Source organism: Condylura cristata, unplaced genomic scaffold (genome assembly GCF_000260355.1).
Source record: "Condylura cristata isolate star-nosed mole 26May11 unplaced genomic scaffold, ConCri1.0 scaffold00022, whole genome shotgun sequence".
Classification (NCBI taxonomy): Eukaryota; Metazoa; Chordata; class Mammalia; order Eulipotyphla; family Talpidae; genus Condylura; species Condylura cristata.
The window spans coordinates 3,459,163-3,478,649 of record NW_004567123.1 but is presented as its reverse complement, the minus strand read 5'-3'; the positions used below and the strand labels follow the sequence as shown (position 1 = coordinate 3,478,649).

At 38.4% G+C, this 19,487-nt stretch overlaps 1 protein-coding gene across 1 annotated transcript in view; it reads right to left on the bottom strand.

Annotated features, from left to right (window-relative positions):
- NKX2-4 (NK2 homeobox 4) overlaps positions 1-16,907 on the bottom strand; it is an 82,989-nt gene extending 66,082 nt beyond the window's left edge. The window contains exons 1-2 of the mRNA XM_012728089.1: positions 16,770-16,907; positions 12,862-12,951 (exon numbers count right to left, since the gene is read on the bottom strand). Of these exons, the coding sequence (XP_012583543.1) occupies positions 12,862-12,951; positions 16,770-16,907 (228 nt within the window). The remainder of the gene's footprint in view (positions 1-12,861; positions 12,952-16,769) is intronic.
- Positions 16,908-19,487: the final 2,580 nt, after the last annotated feature.

Below are 19,487 nucleotides of genomic sequence, written 5' to 3'. Positions count from 1 at the left end.
CCTCAGGCCCATGTTCTCTTCCCCACTGGTAACCACTGTGATCAGTGTCTTATATAGGTATTGTATCTTTGTTGAAACATAATTATATAGTCCTTAGCTGGCAGCATGTTGAATATTTCAGTTTTCATTTTGTATTTTATCATATGTCTTAATATATTTTTTTCACATTAGCACAAAGGGAGCCTCCTCATTTTTTTTAAAGATTTATTTATTTATGCATACAGAACTGGGGTACAAGCCAGAGGTGCAGGGACAGTGAGAGGATTCACCAGACACAGAGTGGAGAACAGAACAGGCAGGTGGACTGAAATACACTGCTGAGGGGAGCAGCAGGCAGGTCAGGAGGGGTCTGCCATGCTATTTGGGTCACCTCCGGGTCTGGGGATAGAACTCTCACTGAAGTGGAGGTGGGGGCAGCTCGCTTGCAGAGCTGTGTCCTAACCTGCTGCACTTTTATTTCGTTTGTTTTTTAAACATCATAGAACCTGCCACTATGTACCCAATCAATGTCCTGTCCCTGGACACTCTGCTTGTTCTTAATAACATTTCTTCTCGGGTCAACTTGACATGTGTGTGTTACATTAAGGAGAGTGCTGATGATATCTGCTGGATGGACAGTAGAACTGAGTGGAACTGTTAAAACAAAGGGCATGGCTCACGGGTGATTTGGTAAGTGTTGTCCATGTGAAATTCTAGTTTCTCTAACTTTAATGGATTGAGGAGTTTGTTGCACACAGAATAGTTCTTAGGGTACAGAAGTTTAAAATGATACATTAAAATTTGCAGTGTAGCAGTGGAATATTACTTAGCAACCAAAAAAAAGAGAAACACATGTTTTTTGCAGCAATATGGATGGAGCTGGAAAAGTTCATGCTTAGTGAAATAAGCCAGAAAGAAAAGGAAAAATACCAAATGATTTCTCTCATAGCAGGAATATAACGGAACAGGTGAGAAAATAATGATAATGATGAACAGCTATATACCAGAGACATTTTGTGGGGGTGGAGTGGAGAAGGGGATCAAAAACAGTGGTGGGGTGGGAAATGAACTGGACTACGGTGATGGCACATGGGTAACTTGGTGGTAGGAAACCCAAGGGGACTGCAACTGAGATGGAAAAATGCACAAAAATATGTAAAAATAAACTACTATAAAAAAGATTGCAGTGTGGGACACTTTGTAGGGCAGGTGGCTCAGTCAGTACATGCTTCTATAGAGGCTGCATGGGGGAACTCAGGTTTGTCCAGTCTGGCTGCACCCCAGTGTGGCTGTGGTAACTGTGGTATGATTCTGGTTAAAACTGGACTGAAAGTTAGAAGCAACTTAATCATTTAATGGTTAGGATGAATTAAACTTGGTGTGATCATTAGAAAAGATTGGTGTGAAAACTTGAGGAACTAATATGTTAGATGATAGAAACACACAGATTACCAAATTACATTTACTTTATAGGGACAGAAGGTAGAGAGAAATATGCAATGTTAAGACAAGTTCTGCTAAGTAAAGGGTCATGGGTAATTAACATCTTTATTATTTTTATTTAAAACTTTTTGTAAATGTCTTAAGACACAATGAATTACAAAAATAAACACTTTCTATGACCAGAATACACTCTCAAAACCAGGAAAGTGATATTGGTTTAATGATGTTATGGCAAATATAGACTTACTACTATTTTATTTATATAATAAAATATAATTGAAGTTGCTGTATATTTATTGTGGGAAGTTTTATTTGACATAAATATAAATTGTCTAAAATGTATTTTATATATGCTGGTATATATCATGTTATTACAGATTATATATTGTTGTATGAGTGTATAAAAAGCATATCTAGTAGACTTCTCCCTTGTCACTGATTAACTGGTGTTCAGAAATAAATCATAATGTAGCATTAAAAAATGTTCTTAGTTCATTGACAGAGTTAAACAAGATGAACCATGTTTGAGATTAATAGTTAATTTTTTGTTGGCAAGTATGAAAATAAACTCCTTTCAAGATCCTAATTTTGAATAAATGTATTTTTATGGCTCCATATTTTGTTATATTGAAAGTTATTTATTTCATTGAGGTAACAGTGTTTACAACACTGTATAAGTCCATACCTCTTCAAACATTACTACACTACACAAGCATCGAAGTACGAGTAATCCTCCCCCGTGGTCCATTGGACTGCCCACCTTTTGCTCCCTGCCCCCCATACTACTGCTCTGGTGGCCTAGCTTCTGCAGTCAACAGCTAAAGTTAGCTTTTCTTTGTTTTTGTCTGTTCCTTTGTTTTGTTTTTATATTGTACATATGAGTGAAATAATTCAATATTTGTCTTTCTCCCAGTAATTTATTTTGCTTAGCATAATTCCTTCCAGCTCCACCCATGTTGTTGCAAATGGCGAGATTTCATCATTTTTTAATATCATATCCGATGGTGTATATTTACAGTAGTTTCTCTTTCCACTCATCTGTTGTTGGCCACTTAGGTTGTTTCCATAACGTGGCAAATGTGCTGTGTAAAAGTGCATATAGCTCTTCAAATTAGTGTTTTTGCATTCTTTGGGTAGATACCTATGAGTAGAATTGCTGGATCATATATCTATTTTTAATATATTGAAAAATCTCCACACTGCTTTCCATAGGTGCTGGACCAGTCTACTTTTGAATTTTATTTTATCGGTAACATTTCTATTATAATTGGTCAGTAATCCCTTTTGGAAATAGATTGAAAAAGTTTTAAATGATGTAAATCCTGCTATTCCACTTTTTGGCATATACCCAAGTGCATACCCAAATATACTATGATACATAACATCTTTTTTTTTTTTTAAGATTTATTTATTTATTCATACAGAACTGGGGTACAGGCCAGAGATGTGGAGGGTGAGAGGATTCACCAGAGACAGAGTGGGGTGCAGAACAGGCAGATCAACGAAGCACACTGCTGAGGGGAGCAGCGGGCGGGCCAGGAGAGGTCTGCCGCGCCATGTGGTCTCCTCCGGGGGCAGGCGGGAATCGAACTCATGCGGAAGTGGCTTAAGCTTCTTAGTGCTGTGCTTTAACCCGCTGCGCCACCAGGGAGGGCCGATACATAACATCTTTTTAACAAAATACATAGACTAGAATGCCCATTAAAGCAATATGCACTATATTCTTTTTAAAAATAATAAATAGTTTATTTTTACATCATTTTGTGCATTTTTCATCTCAGTTGTAATCCTTGTGGGATGCACTACCTTTTTATGGAGTGAATGCAGCAGTGAGAATCCAAGGATCACACTTTATGTAACTATAGAGGTAAAGCTCATAATTACAGTCTTAAGTGTAGGAAGCCAGCACAAGAAGACATACACTGTATAATTCCATATATATCAAGTACAAAAATAAACAAGATTAATCTGTGTAGACAGAGGTCAGAATAGTGAAAATCCTTGGGTGGGTAGTGACTAGGAGGGACAAAGGGACTTCTGAGAATATTATTTGGAATGTTCTCTTTGTTGATCTGATGTTTGTGTCACAGGTGTATTTTTTGCAGAAATTCATCAAGCTATACACATATATGTCATCTTTAAGCAAATAACAAACTTTAAAAACATTAAAAGATAAATAAGTAAGTATCTTTATTTTCTGTCTTCATCTTATAATATTGACAGTGTTCAAGATCCAACTTAAGTCTGCTAAAAGGCTCTGGTCTTTTATTAGTTTCTTGTCTCTGTATTTATAAGAGCATCTACTGAGCACTTGGTTCTTCTTGAATGGGGTTTCAACATCCACCCTTTCTCTCTATTTTGTTTCTCTATCATACAGTATTCCAGGGATATAAAGTGTGATGACGAAGCAACAGCAAAAAAAAAAAAAAAAAAAAAAAAAAGAAAGAAAACAAAAACAAGAAGAAGAAGAAGAAGAAAAGAAAAAGGACTAATATTACTAAGTCAAATGCTTGCAAACATTTCTGAATGAGAGATATGAAACTAACACAGGAAAAGGAAGACATCAAAGGGAATGTTAAGATATTAGATGCTACTGTTCCTGTGGTTGACTGGACCATGGTACTTCACAGTCCTTCACATAGGATTCCTTCCTGTTCCTTTCTCTGATTACTCATACATCCTGTTCCCTTTACTTTGTCACAAGTCCCAAGAAACAACAAAAGACCAATTTCTTTAAAAAAATATTTATTTCTTTATAATAATGAACAGCTATATACCAGATACATTTTATGGGGGTGGAGTGGGGAATGGGATCAAAAAACTGGGGGAAGGGAAATGCACTGTGGACTATGGTGATGGCACATGGGTGATTTGGTGATGGGAAGCCCAAAGGGATTACAACTGAGATGAAAGAATGCACAAAATGACATAAAAATAAACTATTATATTATTCATTTAAAAAAAAAGATTCATTTATTTATGAATACAAGAACTGGAGTTCAGACCAGAGGTGCAGGGGTAAGGGGGAGGTGAGAGGCTTCACCAGAGACAGAGTGGGAAACAGAACAGGCAGACTGGCTGAAATACACTACTGAGGGGAACAGTGAGTGAGACAGGAGAGGTCTGCTGCAAAAAAAGCTAATTTCTTTTATTTTTATTATGTTTAAAGATTTTTTTTATTTATTTTTATGAAGGAGAACTGAGGTAGGGGTCAAAAATGTGGGAGGTGAGAGGATTCACCAGAGAAAGGGGGAAGCACAACAGGCGGATCTACTGAAATACACTGAGGGGAGCAGCAGGCGAGACAGGAGAGGTCTGTTGTGCCACATGGGTTAGACCCCTGGCCGGGGTGGGGGGGGGGAAGTTGGAATTCAGCCATTATAATGGGTCGTTGAGGTGGTAGCTCTGAGACCCCTCGGTCACCAGGGAGGCTTGTGGCCACAAGAGACCAGTTTCATTCTTCATAATGGAGGTCTTCATGAACGAAGATGGTCTTTTGTCTCTACTAAGGGGAACACTTTTCAGTGTTGAAATAGGATAGTTAGTAGAACACTTTTCAGTGTTAAATTTGATAGTAGCTCAGTCTACTAAGTATTATGTGGATTAACAAATAAACATCTTTTTACCTCACATATTCTCGACTAGAAAGGACACATAAAAATGGTCCCTCCTAGAACAAAGGAAGGGGCCTCACCTTGAACAAACACCATCATCCTCCACACATAAAAAGAAGAATGTATTTCCAATGATACATATTTTGTATTGTTCATCTTTATAATAATGTTACATACAAATTACCTCCAAATTTCAAAGGCTCACAACAAATAATTTTTTTCTTTCTACAGATCTATGGTTTATTTGTAATGGCTCTGCTCTAGGTTTTTGGGTTTAACACTACCTTGTGTGTCTTTTATTCTAGGACCCAGGATGGAAAGGCAATGGCTGCCTTGGAGACATTTTACCTAGCAAAATAAGTAGTAGTTCAAAAGTACTGGAAGAATTCCAGTATTTTTTTTTTTTTAATCTGCTTTGAATTGGGAATCTATTACTTTAAACTACAATCCATTGGCCAAAGTCAATGTAGAGGTCCTATAGCCAACTCTATGGGGGAGCAAGGGAGAGTAAATGAATTAATATTTGCTGGACAATAATTACAATTAACACACACATACATACATATACACAATTTGGCATGCCACAATGTTACCAGTGAGTGAAAAATGTAAGAACCCATGAAAAGCAGTGAGAACCAGAGTTGTGAAGCAAGATTCAGGCAGATCCTGCGCAGAGTTGGTGTCTCTGGTAGAAATGTCAAGGTTCAAGGAAATTTCAAATGTCAAGGTTCAAGAAAACTGAGACCAGAAGTCACTTACATTTTAGTATGAATTATTTCAGTGGTTCTGCATTCCTCTTTATACCTCAGACAGCTGCTACTCTGGGGTGAGGGGGATAAAATATTTGAAACAAACATGAATAGAAATAGGTGAGGTTTATATATACCACCCCCATTTCTTCCTCAAACTGTCTCTCTTTAGTCTCCCTTGCCTTCTTTAGGATACTTGCCTCCTTTTTAGAAGGAAAGGAGATCCATATTTGAATTATTCCTCCTTTCTTATAAACTAAGAGTTCTCTCTTTAGTAGGGTTTTGGTGGGCTGTGCTAGTCCCTAGATGGAGGGGCCTAGAGAAAGTGGTCCCTCAAGACTGGTGGCATGCCTTAGTCACTGTCCTTCCCATCAGGCTCTCTGACAGTCATGCTTCACCTCTTGTCCTCTTGTATTCACCAATGGGAAAGCATACTTAGCTAGGCTAGGCAAAGGCATTTATTTTCTTCCAAAGTCTCCAGACTCACATAAGGAATATATTAGGTACTAATACTTTGACCTTCTCCTATCTACAATTATCTTTAATTGTATTAGAGGTCTGTGCCTGCTGTGGGACTTAAGAGAGACTTCACGTTAACTGAGATTGGCTCTGTCTGGAAACAGTCAGGATGTGGAGTGCTGATAACAATTGGATCCCCTTTGGTTTCCATGTCTCCTTACTCATGGAAGGCAGGTGTGAAAGGGAGCTGTGTTTCAGGTAAGCCTGCACTTTGATATGCTTTATGCCTTCGATGTAGCCCAGAGGAACTCTCCACCCTTTCTTCTCACCTTTCTATGTGTATGATGGCTTTGAGAAAAAAATTCTAACAGCCAAGATTGGACTATTGATTAACAGATGATGCTGCTGGTGCATTTTCTAAGCATCTCCTCTGAGACTTCATGCAGTAAAAGACAAAAGATGCCTTCAATTTGCTACTACTATGAGCCACTTCTTCCCTTGCTAGTAGAGGGGGAATATTAAAATTCACATTCTGACTCTAGAAAACATGGCTTTGATTCCCAACTCTGCTACTTACTGTGCAGTTCAGGAAAGTAACAAGACTCCTGATTTTCCCATTAGTAAAATGGATGTATCAAGTAGCACCTACCATGTAAAGATGATATAAGGAATAAATGAGCCAACAACATAAAGCACTTGGGATTGTGCCTGAATATAGTAAATAATTAACAAATGTGAGCTGTGAAAATTAATACTCAATATTTTCACAATTGACAGTTTTACAATAAACACTGAAGAACAATCCAGTATATGTTTCAGGAATGTAGATTCACACCTCTACAAATATGTTTTTCACCTTGCTCACCATCAAAACACCAATAGTCTCTCACTATACACCTCACTATACACAGCCCCTCACTCATCCTCTCCCTCACTTCCAACCCTCCCCTTCTGGTAGCCTTAGTTCTGTTGTCAGATAGGATTTGTTTTCATATGTTTCCTTGCTTTGATTTTTATATTCCACATGTGTGAAATCTTCTGGTATTTTTGTCTTTGGGGCAGGGATCGAACCCGCAACTGAAACGGCCGCCGCCAGCTTTCTGTGCCAAGGCCTAACCTATTGCACCACCAGGGAGGGACAGGATTTCTTTCTTTCTTTTTTTTTTTCAAATAGCTCAGTTGTATTCCATGGTGTATAGATCCGCTAAATATTATTTATCCATTTGTCAGAGGAACCCATTAAGCCAACTGGGATTGAAAATGCATTAAAAGTGGACCAATCTTTTTGGAGGTTGTACAGACAACAATCAGATTCTAGCTTGCACCAGGGTCAAAGAGGCTCCTGATGCTCAGTTTTGAAGCCCAACCTCAATATAGGTCTGATTGGGCATACTGGTGCACCAATCAAATAACTGAGATTTTAAATGGACTAGTATGATTGGAGCTCCCATGAGTGCCAGTCAACTAAAAAGGACCAATCAAATTCAAAATATAGGCACTCTGAAGAGTATATAAGTTGTGATTCAGGCAACATAGGCAGTCAGATTCATCTGGATGTTCTGGGAAGACCTTGATGGTCTTGATAGGTTTGCAGTGTCCATATCCTTTGGCACCATTCCTTCACAGACCTGACATCTGACTCTCTCTCCAACATTGCCTATTGAATCACATCACTTGCCCTGTGCTAAGTGTCCCTAAAAGAGCTATTTGCTGTTGGCTTTATGCCCAGCATCTCTAAGAGTTATAACACTGGTCTCTGCCTGACACATCTAGCACTAACTCCAGTGCTGTTTCCTTTGGTGCTGACCAGTCTGGTGTCCTATGCTGCCTGACCCAGCCTTCCTATGGCTGATGCTACTACTGTAATGCCACTTAGTAGAGACCTTCACAAAACCTTCACTGAGAAATATGAAACCTTCAACTTTTGAGAACTTTACCTTTGATCTTTGCTTTAAAACATTGCCTATTTCTACAGTCTCTGGCTCCGATTCTCTTCTTTCTCCCAACTTCTCTATTTTTTTTCACCCTTTTGTAAATGAAGTATGTTGTTGTTGAGCCCTTAAATTTGAGTCATGTCCCACAATTTCAAGGGTAAGTGCACAGATGAGAACCCACCAACCATAATGTATCATCTCCCCAGCTTGCATGGTTTCACATCCATCTATCTGTCATTGGATCCTTCAGTTGTTTCCACAGCTTTTGCTATTATAAATAATACTGCAATGCACACAGGAGTGTATATATCCTTTCAAACTAGTTATTTTAGCATTCTTGAATTAGATACTTAGTAGAATTGCTGCAGTATATGGCAAAATCTATATTTAATATTTTGAAAAATGGCAGTGCTTTTTTCATAAAGGTTGAATTAGTTACATTCCCAACACCAGTGGTCATGGATTCCTTTTCTCCCACACCCTCACCAATACTTGTTATGATATGGGCTATTCTCACTAGCAAAATTATTTTCTTTTAAATAATGATGAGCAGTTGACATCCAAAATTGATTTGTGACCTCACACCCCCCATGCCATTATAAAGACAGACATCTTCATAATGCTGGAGGTTAAATGAGTACTCACAGCACTTCCCTCCAGTATCAAGAACTCACCTGACATGGAAAGGATTCTGATAACATAAGGATTACTTCAAAATCAAAACTTTAAGTTTCAGCTGATTTGAGAAGATGATTGAGATCATTTTCTCAATTGTCTTTGTTTCTAAACAAAAATTAAAACCCTCCTTTTTTCACACAGGGGTTTTGAGTAACTCAGTTCTGGACAAGCTTGAGCCTTTTACAATATATTCTTTTCTTTGAAGATTTTTTTTTTTTAGTTTTGAGGTAGAAGATTGTTTTTATTCCCATGTATGTCCTGGGCAAACAACCTCACTCCTTGATTTATTTTGGAAACCAATCAAAGAACAAGAATGTCCAGAGTAGCAATACTTTGACTTACTTTTATCTAGAATTATGGAAATAGGGAAAAACAGAAGTTTGTGGCCAACTTTGGTGTGTTCTTTGTTATTTCGAGAGCAAGGTAGCTGCTATATTCTTTGAAAGAAGTTTTCTGCTAATAAATACCAAAAAAGATAACCATAAATAGAATATAAAAAACATATGAAATGTATTTCATTAAAAAATTTGTACCTGCTTCTCAAAAGCATATAGAAACTGAAGTAGGAAAAATGAGACTTTTGGGGTTGGTGGTACAGCAACAACACTTATGTTTCCTTCTATCCCCTTCTCTCACTGCTCATAATATCATTTTGTAGTATTTCATCCCTAATGTTTGGTTTAATGAGCCCAAACTTCCATTGTGAAAAATCATAGGATAAGTGGAGAGGAATAGATAGATCATCAAAAGTGAGCCTAAAGATAGCTTTAAGATCTCTAAATAGTTCTGGAAGCCCAAATAGCTCAAGACAACTAAAGAATATTGATGTTGGCAATGAGAAATAAGCATATAACCTGTAAAAAGACCAAGGTTAGGGTTGGACATCTCTAAAGAGACACAATATATAAGAAGGCAATGGAATGACATGACTGAAAAACCTAGAGGTAAAAACTGCCAACCAATAATTCTGAATCCTACAAGGCTCTCCTTTAGATAGGAGGCCTTCTCAGACAAAGAAAAACTGAAGGAGTTTTTAAAAAATTACATTCCCCCTCTAAGAAGTATTGAAAGGAATCCTAGTATCTAAAACAAAGAGAAACATACACAAAAAAGGATTGAAAAGGAAATAGATAGAAATTCAAAACTAAAGACAAATGACAGTAAAAGACTTTATCACATTAATGATCACTCTAAATTTTAACAGACTGTACCCACCAATCAAAAGGCAGAATATCCATTGTCTTTAGGAGACATAGCTGAGAGCTAAAGATAAACATAGACCCATGGGAAAAGGTTGGAAAACAATCTTATATACAAGTAGAGCCAAAGGAATGGAGCCTTGCCATATTTACATCAGACAAATAGATTTACTGATAAAGTAGGTAACAAAAGGATGGAAGGTAGCTTCCACCACAAAGAACTAGAAAAAAAACAGGTAAAACCAAAAGTCAGCTGAAGGAAGGAAAAAACAAAAAGTTAGAGTACAAATAAGTGGATCAGTATTTTAAAAGATGGTCCAAAAGATCAATAAACTAAAAGTTGGTTCTTTGAAAAAATAAACAATATAGAAAAACCTCTCACAGCACTATATATACAAAAGATAATAATAAGAGAATATTATGAACATTTATATGCAAACAATTTCAGCAACCTTGATGAGATAAACACATTTTAGAATTCTACAATATTTTTTCTTTTCAATTTTTTAAAAGAATCATGTTTAAATTCTTGAAAAATTAATTGAAAAAGTTGAAAAGGAAAGAATATTTCCAAACACATTTTGTGAGACCAGCATTATACAAATACCAAGACAAAACAAAGGCAACATACAAAAAGTTAAACGACAGACCAATTTTCCCAATGAATACAAATGCAGAAGTCCTCAACAAAATCTTAGCAAATTAATTTGAACAATGCATTGAAAGGTTTATACATTATGACAAAGTGGAATTTATACCAGAGACACAACAAAAAGGAAGATAAAAACCATATGATCATACTAATAGATGCTGAGACAGATTTTGATAAAACTTAGCATCCATTTATGATGAAAACCCTTGGAAAACGGAGTAATGGTAAATATCTTAACATTATAAAAGTCCCATGTGACAAACCCATACTTTCATCACACTCAATGGTGAAAAATTAAGTCTTTCCAATAAATATGCTACAAGAAAAGGATGTCCACTCTCATCACTACTATTCAACATAGTATTAAAAATCCTAGCTATAACAATTTGGCAAGTGAAAGATACAAAAGGAATCCAAATTGAGAAAGAAGAAGTAAATCTATCATTATTTGCAGATGACATGATAATATACATAGGGAACCCTAAAGATGTTGTTAAAAAAATAATTAAAACAATAAACCAGTTCATCAAAATATCAAGCTACAAAATCATCACACAAAAATCAGCTTCCTATACACAAACAATGAGGTAGAAGAAATTAAGAAAGTCATCTCTGCCCTCCCTGGTGGTACAACAGGTTAAAGAGCAGCACTATGAAGCTATTGCCAGCCACTGCAACAAGACTTTGATCCCCAGCCAGGAAGGTGACCCTCATGGCCAAGCAGACCTTTCTTGTTGCTCCCACTGCTCCCCTCAGCAGTGTATTTCAGTAACTCTGCCTGTTCTGCTCCCCACTCTGTCTCTGGTGACTCCTCTCACCCCTTGTATGTCTGGCCTGTCCCCCTGTTTTTGTATGCATAAATAAATAAATCTTTAAAAAAAAGTCATCTCGGCACATTGGTGATTTGGTGATGGGAAGTCCAAGGGTATTATAACTGAGATGAAAAAATGCACAAAATGATGTGAAAATAAACTATTATATATTAAAAAAGTCATCTCATTTGTGGTTACACCAAAAAAAAAAAAAAAAAGTGAAGGGCCTATACCTCTAAAACACTGTTGAAAGAAATAGAGGACACAAAGACATCGAAAGATATTCCCTGTTCATAGAATGGAAGAATAAATGTCAAAATGGCCACCCTACCCAAAGTAGGTTACAGATTCAATACAATCCCAAGAAAGTTTCAGTGGTATTATTCAAAGAAATGTAACAAATACTACTGAAATTCATATGGAACCACAAAAAACTCTGCATATACAAAGCTCTCCTGACCAAAATAAAAAAGTGGGGATGGAGGGGAAGAAGGGAGGAAATGATGGTATTACAGATCTAAACTTCAAACTATACTATAAAGTTATAATAACTAATACATCGTAGCACTGGAACAGAAACAGACACATAAACCAATGAAATATATAATTCAGAGCCCAGAAATCAAAATACACTATGTGGACAGCTGCTCTATGAAAAATGAGTGAAAAATATATAGTGGAACAAGAAAAGCCTGTTCTATAAATAGTATTAGGAAAAATTGACTACCACATGCAAAAGAATGAAGCTAGACCACTATCTCTTACCATACAAGAAAATCAATTCAAAATGGATAAAAGACTTGGATGTAAGATTTGAAACCATAAAACACAAAGATAAAAACATAGGCAAAACTGCCTAGGACATAGATTCTCTGCTTCAGAGAATCTTTATATATTCATTTCCAGTGGCAAAGAAAAAAAGAGAGTATTAATAATTGGGATGATATCCAACTAAAAATCTTCAGCACAGAGAAAGAGACAACAATGAAAAAACAACCTACTTCATGGGAGAAAATATCTGTAAACCACATGTTTGACAAGGAACTGACATCAAGTTGTACAAGTTACAAAGCTAAAGTGAAAATAATAAAAAAATAAACTTTTGAACCGAAAGTCTTCAAATACAGATAGCTGGCATATCTAAAGTCAGAAATTTGCTTAAAATGTCCTAGAACTAGTCTAGTAGAATTTTTGCCTACTTTATGGGGACAATTGATTTATCAAAAAAAAAAAGCTTTCTCTGATGATGAAATGTATCATTGCTTGATTGGGTGAATGTAAATATACACTGGCATCCTGCCAAATGCAATCACAGCTGGATGAAAAGGAACTTTATACTTACCCAACTGACCCCTTGCCAAAGAATATCCTGAACCCTGACATTTGAAAGCATAGTAAGAAACCACGTGGTGGTTTCATTGATGAGAGCTGTCTGAAATCCAAAAAGCAAAATAAATAAAGGTGGTACAAACTGGTTATGAGGTTTTAAGATTCACCCAGATGCTGACATTGGAGGAGACTGGGGAAAATGTACATTTGTATTTGAGAAATTTCTTTGCCATTAACAAAGTTGGCTTTTTAGAATGTACATCCTTCCACTACTCCCATCATTAATTCCTCCAGGATTGCTGAGCCTTTTCTTAGATTCATATTCAACTGGAGCACTCACAGGCTAAACATTTACAATTCACTAGGTGACAAAAAGGCTGAAGAGGCTGGTTCACCTGCAGAGATCCTGGGTTCATTGTTGATGCACCCCAGGGCTCTTTCATCTAGATGGTGATTAATAATCTATGTAACAGTGACTTTTTAATCAACACCTGCAATTTCCACCATGCTTTGTGGGTGTTATAGCATTTTCTTATTTCATTTCAGCAGCAAAGGCAAGCATTGATGAGGCCCTGCAAATTGGGGCTGAGTTCCTGTGCTAAGTCCCTGCAGCTTGGCTGCAGAGAGGGATGAATGAGGAGAAATAATCCCACCATCAGCCTAAAATAAATCTAGCAACTGGGTACCAGAGCAGGAGAAAAGGACTGAATTTTAGGGCAGAGGAAAAACTCTCTGGGCCAAGCAGAAGGCTATAGGAGATGAGGAGAGGGATTAGAAATGGATGGACATTCAAGTGACGGAGACTCAAACTTCTTACCGCATGAGTAAAGAGCTTCAACTTCTTTAAGAAAGAACATTAAACTGTACCTATGAGGACTTATTTGAGACAATGTATGATCCAGTCAGGATCAGGAAAAAACTGAGGACAAGAAGATCAGCCAATAGCTGATAAACATCTCTGTGTACACTTACTTAACCAGTCCAAGCTAAGGCTTTATATTCATAACCACAGGAACCCACCCCTTGCTCCTAAAGAATAGGTCATTATTGCCCTGATTGTAGGCCAAAGAGATTGGTAAAGCTTTGAGTTAATCACTCCACTTTCACAAAAGTTTGACTAAAGTTGAGAGTAGCTGGTCACTAAGCTGGGACTTTAACCTGGTACTCAACTCTCAGATGATAATGATGATGGTGATAATAAGAACATTGCCAAAGGAAATGAGTAGGTAGGCGTTAAACATCCTGGCAGCTAGGGACTATTCTGGTGCTTTGCACATTTTCAGTTTTGGGAGTGGGTTATCAGATGACCTCCTTATCTTCAAGATACAAATGACCTCCTTATCTTCAAGATACAGACTCAGATGGTGGAGGCCTAAATGCAGGGAAAGAGTGGTCAGTGCTGTGAAGGTGGGGGTCCCTTGAGAAGCAGGGCAGCAATAGAATATTTTACCAAAGTTGTATGGTTGAGATAGTCCGAGAAGGCAAAGGGGCTAAGGGGGAGAAGCAGGAGATAGGGGTTTGTTTTGCTTTTAGTAAACTGAGACCACTTCCACTAAAGGATTGTACCCATTACAAAAAAAAAAAAAAGAATTTCCTGAAAATGCATCTAAACAGTGTTAGCAATAATTTCTAGAGGGTTCACTAAGTTTGAAATTCTTATGAACCAATAATCTAGCTTAAAAAATGGGTAGTTTTACAACCCCATCAAAAAATGGGCAGTAGAGCTAAAAAGACACTTCTCCAAAGAGGAAATGCAGATGGCCAACAGGCATATGAAAAAATGTTCAACATCACTCGTAATAAGGGAGATGCAAATTAAAACCACAAGGAGATACCACCTCACCTCAGTGAGAATGGCACATCTTCAAACAACTAGCAACAACAAATGTTGGCGAGGATGTGGAGAAAAAGGAACTCTCCTGCACTGCTGGTGGGAATGCAAACTAGTACAACCACTATGGAAAACTGTTTGGAGGTTCCTCAAACTGCTAAACATGGAGCTTCCCTACGACCCAGCAATCCCACTCCTTGGTATCTACCCAAAAGACACAAAAACACTGATTGAAAAAGATACTTGTACCCCCATGTTTATTGCTGCTTTATTTACAATTGGAAAAACATGGAAGCAGCCCAAATGCCCAAAAGTAGATGACTGGATAAAAAAGATGTGGTACATATATACAATGGAATATTACTCAGCAACCAAAAAAGAGAAACATGTCTTTTGCAGCAACTTGGATGGAGCTGGAAAAGATCATGCTTAGTGAGATAAGCCAGAAAGAGAAAGAAAAATACCGGATGGTTTCACTCATAGCAGGAGTATAATGGACCAGGCAAGAAAATAACAAAAATAATGAACAACCATATACTAGAGACATTTTGTGGGGGTGGAGTGGGGAATGGGATCAAAAACGGGGGAGGGGGAAGGGAGGGAAATGCACGGGACTATGGTGGTGGCACAGGGGTGATTTGGTGATGGGAAACCCACGGGGATTACAATCGAGATGGAAAAAAAAATGTGCAAAATGATGTAAAAATAAACTTTTGTGATAATTAAATAAAAAAATGGGTAGTTTTAGTTAGCATTTATTAACTTTCTGAAGTCACGTAAGAGGAATTTTCATTCACATAAAAATCATTTGGAAAGTTTGAGCCTTTTATTCTTCTGCCCAACTGCATATTTGAGAAGATAAATCTTTAGTTCTTATTGTGGGAGTTCTTTGTGTTTGAGTTACATGTAGAAATATTCAAATGGTGTAGGAGGTACAAAATGAAAGACTAAAATTTCATTCTACTCTTCAGAAGTGGCCTATTTGATCATATGTGTTTTCAGTTGTGGTGATTTACACTGCATCTAAATTATTTATGTACCCCAGAAAGGGCATATATGTTAAAGCTTATTAAAAAGCTTGAATTGTGAACAAAATGGAGTGGTATTTTGTGTTACTTTTACTAAGAGAAGTTGACCTATCTCACCTTTTAGAAAGATATTTTATTGAAGTTTTCAGCAGAGAGCTCTCAAATGTTGGTATTTCATGCGAAAGTGTGCTTTTAGTACCTGACATAACCACAAACAGCTTCATGACAACATTACTAAATGTACATTAAAATATTCATGTAAATACTATTTGAATAACTTTTATGCCTGATAAAACCTGAAGAACCTTTTAAGTGGATGAGGTGTTTGCTTAAAGAAATAAACTTGCTTTTAGACCAGTTTTATTAGAAGCCATGAAGTTTATATTGTGGCCTAAATGTGCATCCTCTACAGGAAACTGGGGTAACCAAAAGAAAAAAGAAAAACAACAGTTCATGGGAAGTCTTCTGTTGTGTGAGATGTTGCCAGCTTATTTGTCTGGCATCATTATGAAGGCATCCATTAGCACTGCCTTCTCTTACTTTTCAACCAGATAGTTGAACTCAATCAAGGCATGATCCTCCAACTTTACAGTCATTAAAAGTAGGGATGCAAATAAGAATGGATTGCTTGTTTATTTTGCACCCTTTCCATTTGAATGCTGTGGGTTTCAGCTGCAAGATGAATTTTTATGCCATTTCCTCATTTGATTAATTAACCCAGCTGCTATAATTGTTTCAACATCTCCTGTATATGCAGCCTCTCTAGTCCCATTGCCCGAGTCCCCATTAGAGTGGGTCTGGGGATGTGGGGCGGAGGGGGGGGCGGGGGCGAGCTTGACAACCATGTTCATAATTGCTTTGTCTAATTGCATAGGATCAGGGTGGTAAACTTGAAAAGGGTTTTTGCATCCATCGTGGTATTTCAATTTGCCTTGTTGATATCAAGCCTAATTTTACCAAATGTCATTATGTCCACAGAAAGAGTGAAATGTGAGATAGGAAAGGTTAATGTGGGAGCAAATGCTGCAGCCCATCTCTTAGCCCTTCACCTGCCCCCCACACCCGTTCTATCCTTTCTACTGTCTCACTGTGATAAAGTCTGTGGAACTTCACACACTCTCCCCGACACAGAAGGTCGTCCAATGCCACAGCTTCCAGGGGAGAAGGCAAGTCCTGGTGGGTCTTCTTGTCCTCATTCATCACAGGTTGGCAAAGTGAGCTGATGGCTGGGGAGAAGACAGAGGGACTCAGTCCCTCTCCTCAAGCTCGGGAGTAATCTCCTTGCCCACAGCTCTTCATCCCCAAGGGTAAAATTACATTTCAATCTGTTTTTCTTTGTAAACTAAATTCACTACAAGAGGGGATGGTATGCTTTTCCAGCCTGTCAGAGGGGTCTTTGGTGCACACCAGGTGAAGAACTTCCGGAAGGTGACTCCTTTCATCCCTCAGTAACTGGCATCTCTGAGTGTCCCACCAGCCACATCCACCCTGCCCCGCTGCAGCCACATATTTGATCAGGAATCACACAAGGCTCTTAATATTTTTAAAGATCTCTCTATTTGTCATGGAATTGTATCCAGCCCAGGGCATCAGTGATGGGAATCATAAGGGCATTATCCCCACCATCTTCACTTCTGCTATTCATTTCAGAGTAAACAAAAGGTCTCACCATGCAGCAGGGGAGCTGTGAATAGTCTTTAACTGCATTGGTGTTAACTAGCATTATAGAGGTAAGAAATGGCTAATATATACTCTTCTTTATACAGCTTCTGCCGAAGTGAGCATGCTCAATATAGCGGCCACTGGCCACATGTATATATTTAAAATTTAAATTAATAAAAGTTTAAACCAAATTTAAAAATCAGCTCCGTAGTCACACTAACTGTTTCCTGTGCCTGATCACCCTGTGGCTAGTGAATGCCATGTTGGAGGACACAGCTCTTCGACATTTGCTCTCTGCAGAAAGTGCCATCAGGCAATGTGCCTCTGGTTCTTGGTCTTGTTCAGGTTCAGTCCAGAACCTGCCTACTTCCTCCCTTCTTCCTGGCACTCTGGCCTTCACCCACTGTCTAAATGTCTAACCCTCCTGTCTCCAATTCCCTCACCTCCTTCATTGCCTTGCCATGAAAACAGGTGTGTTTCATGGTCCCCTGTCTGGGGATCAAACCCCACTGGAACTTCAGTTCTGCTGGTTTCAAATGATTTCACTCATTCATGACCTGTGTGATACCCTTTGACCAATGGGGGGCCTCCCTGGAGGCTCGATAGATTAAAGCACAGCACTGTGAAGCTAGCTGCAGCCTCTTCAGCACAAATTCAATCCCTGGCCAGGAAGGCGACATACACAACATAGCAGACAGACCTCTCCTGACCTCCCCAGAGCTCCTCTCAGCAGTGTAATTCGTCAGTCTGCCTGTTCTGCTCCCCACTGTCTCTGGTGAGTCCTCTCACCACCTCTTCACCTCTGGCCTGTACCCCAGTTCTGTATGCATAAATAAAAAAATCTTTTAAAATATTATCCAATGGGGAGACAGTTTTAGAGAGTGTAAGTAACTAAATTGTTTGAGGTTATCTTGGGGGGAAAGTATGTACTGAACACACTCCACAAACACGCTTATGCGCTACACCCAGCCCCTAGACTGAAGAGATCCAAGACACCAAGAACTACAAACCCCATAATGTCACCCCTGAAGGGCAGATTGCTGGGACCTGAGGGTGGGGTTAAGCAGCCACAGTTGGTACATAACCAGGCGGGAGGCCTTGGTTTTCTCTGGCTTTCAGTGTTCGCTATGGGAGTTCCAGCTGAGCAGAACTGGTAGGACACAGTCACTAATTTATCTCTAGTTCTCCCTAAGCTATTCCTTTCTTCATTCCCACCCCCACCCCAGTTTTTGTAAACAAACCCTTTGTTACCCTTTTTGGGTGTACCGGAACTTAAGTCTCATAAGAACCTATGGAGCACATGGGTGAGGACCCACAGTGTGTCCAACCCATTTCCACACTGGAGCTGCCCTGCAACAGCTGCACCCCACATAAGCTATCTTCTAAATGCTTCCTCTGGTTTGCAAAAATGTGTTACAGTTACATGGTCTTGATTTTAAAGACAGGTAAGTTCGTCATTTACTGCCTCTTGGGGGTGTCAGTACGGAAAGTGCACTGGCATAGAAGGGAACACCTGGCTGTGCATTGCTTCCCCGCCCAAGGCCACCTCTCAGTGAGCCCTGGGACTTGGATGAGATTTGGTGTTTCCCTCTTGAGGCCACAGTTTCTTTGGAAAATTCAAAGTGGGAGCTGTTAACAAAATGATGCTAAGATTTCCTCTTATTCAAGTAGGAAATGTATATTTTATTCATAAATTCTGGATTATTAATTTTCCCATATGATTTAAGAATAGTTTTTGAAAGGTTCCCTGCCCTATTGTTTTCAATTTATTTATTCTGACATACAAGATCTGGGGTACAGGCCAGAAATATGGGGGATGAGAGGATTCACCAGAGAGAGCGGGGAGCAGAACAGCCCGATCTACCGAAGTACACTGCTGAGGGGAGCAGCAGGTGAGACAGGAGAGGTGCATCGTGTGGGTCACCTCTCTAGCCCCTGGCCGGGATTCAAACTCCTGCTGCAGTTTAGCTGCCAATAGCTTTGTAGTGCTGTATCTTCACCCCTTGCACCACCAGTGACATTTTATTTTTTTATTTAAAAACAAGTGGCATTTATTTTATTTTTATTTAAAAATAAATAAAATTCTGTAAATATTTTACAATAAGATTTCAGTTATTT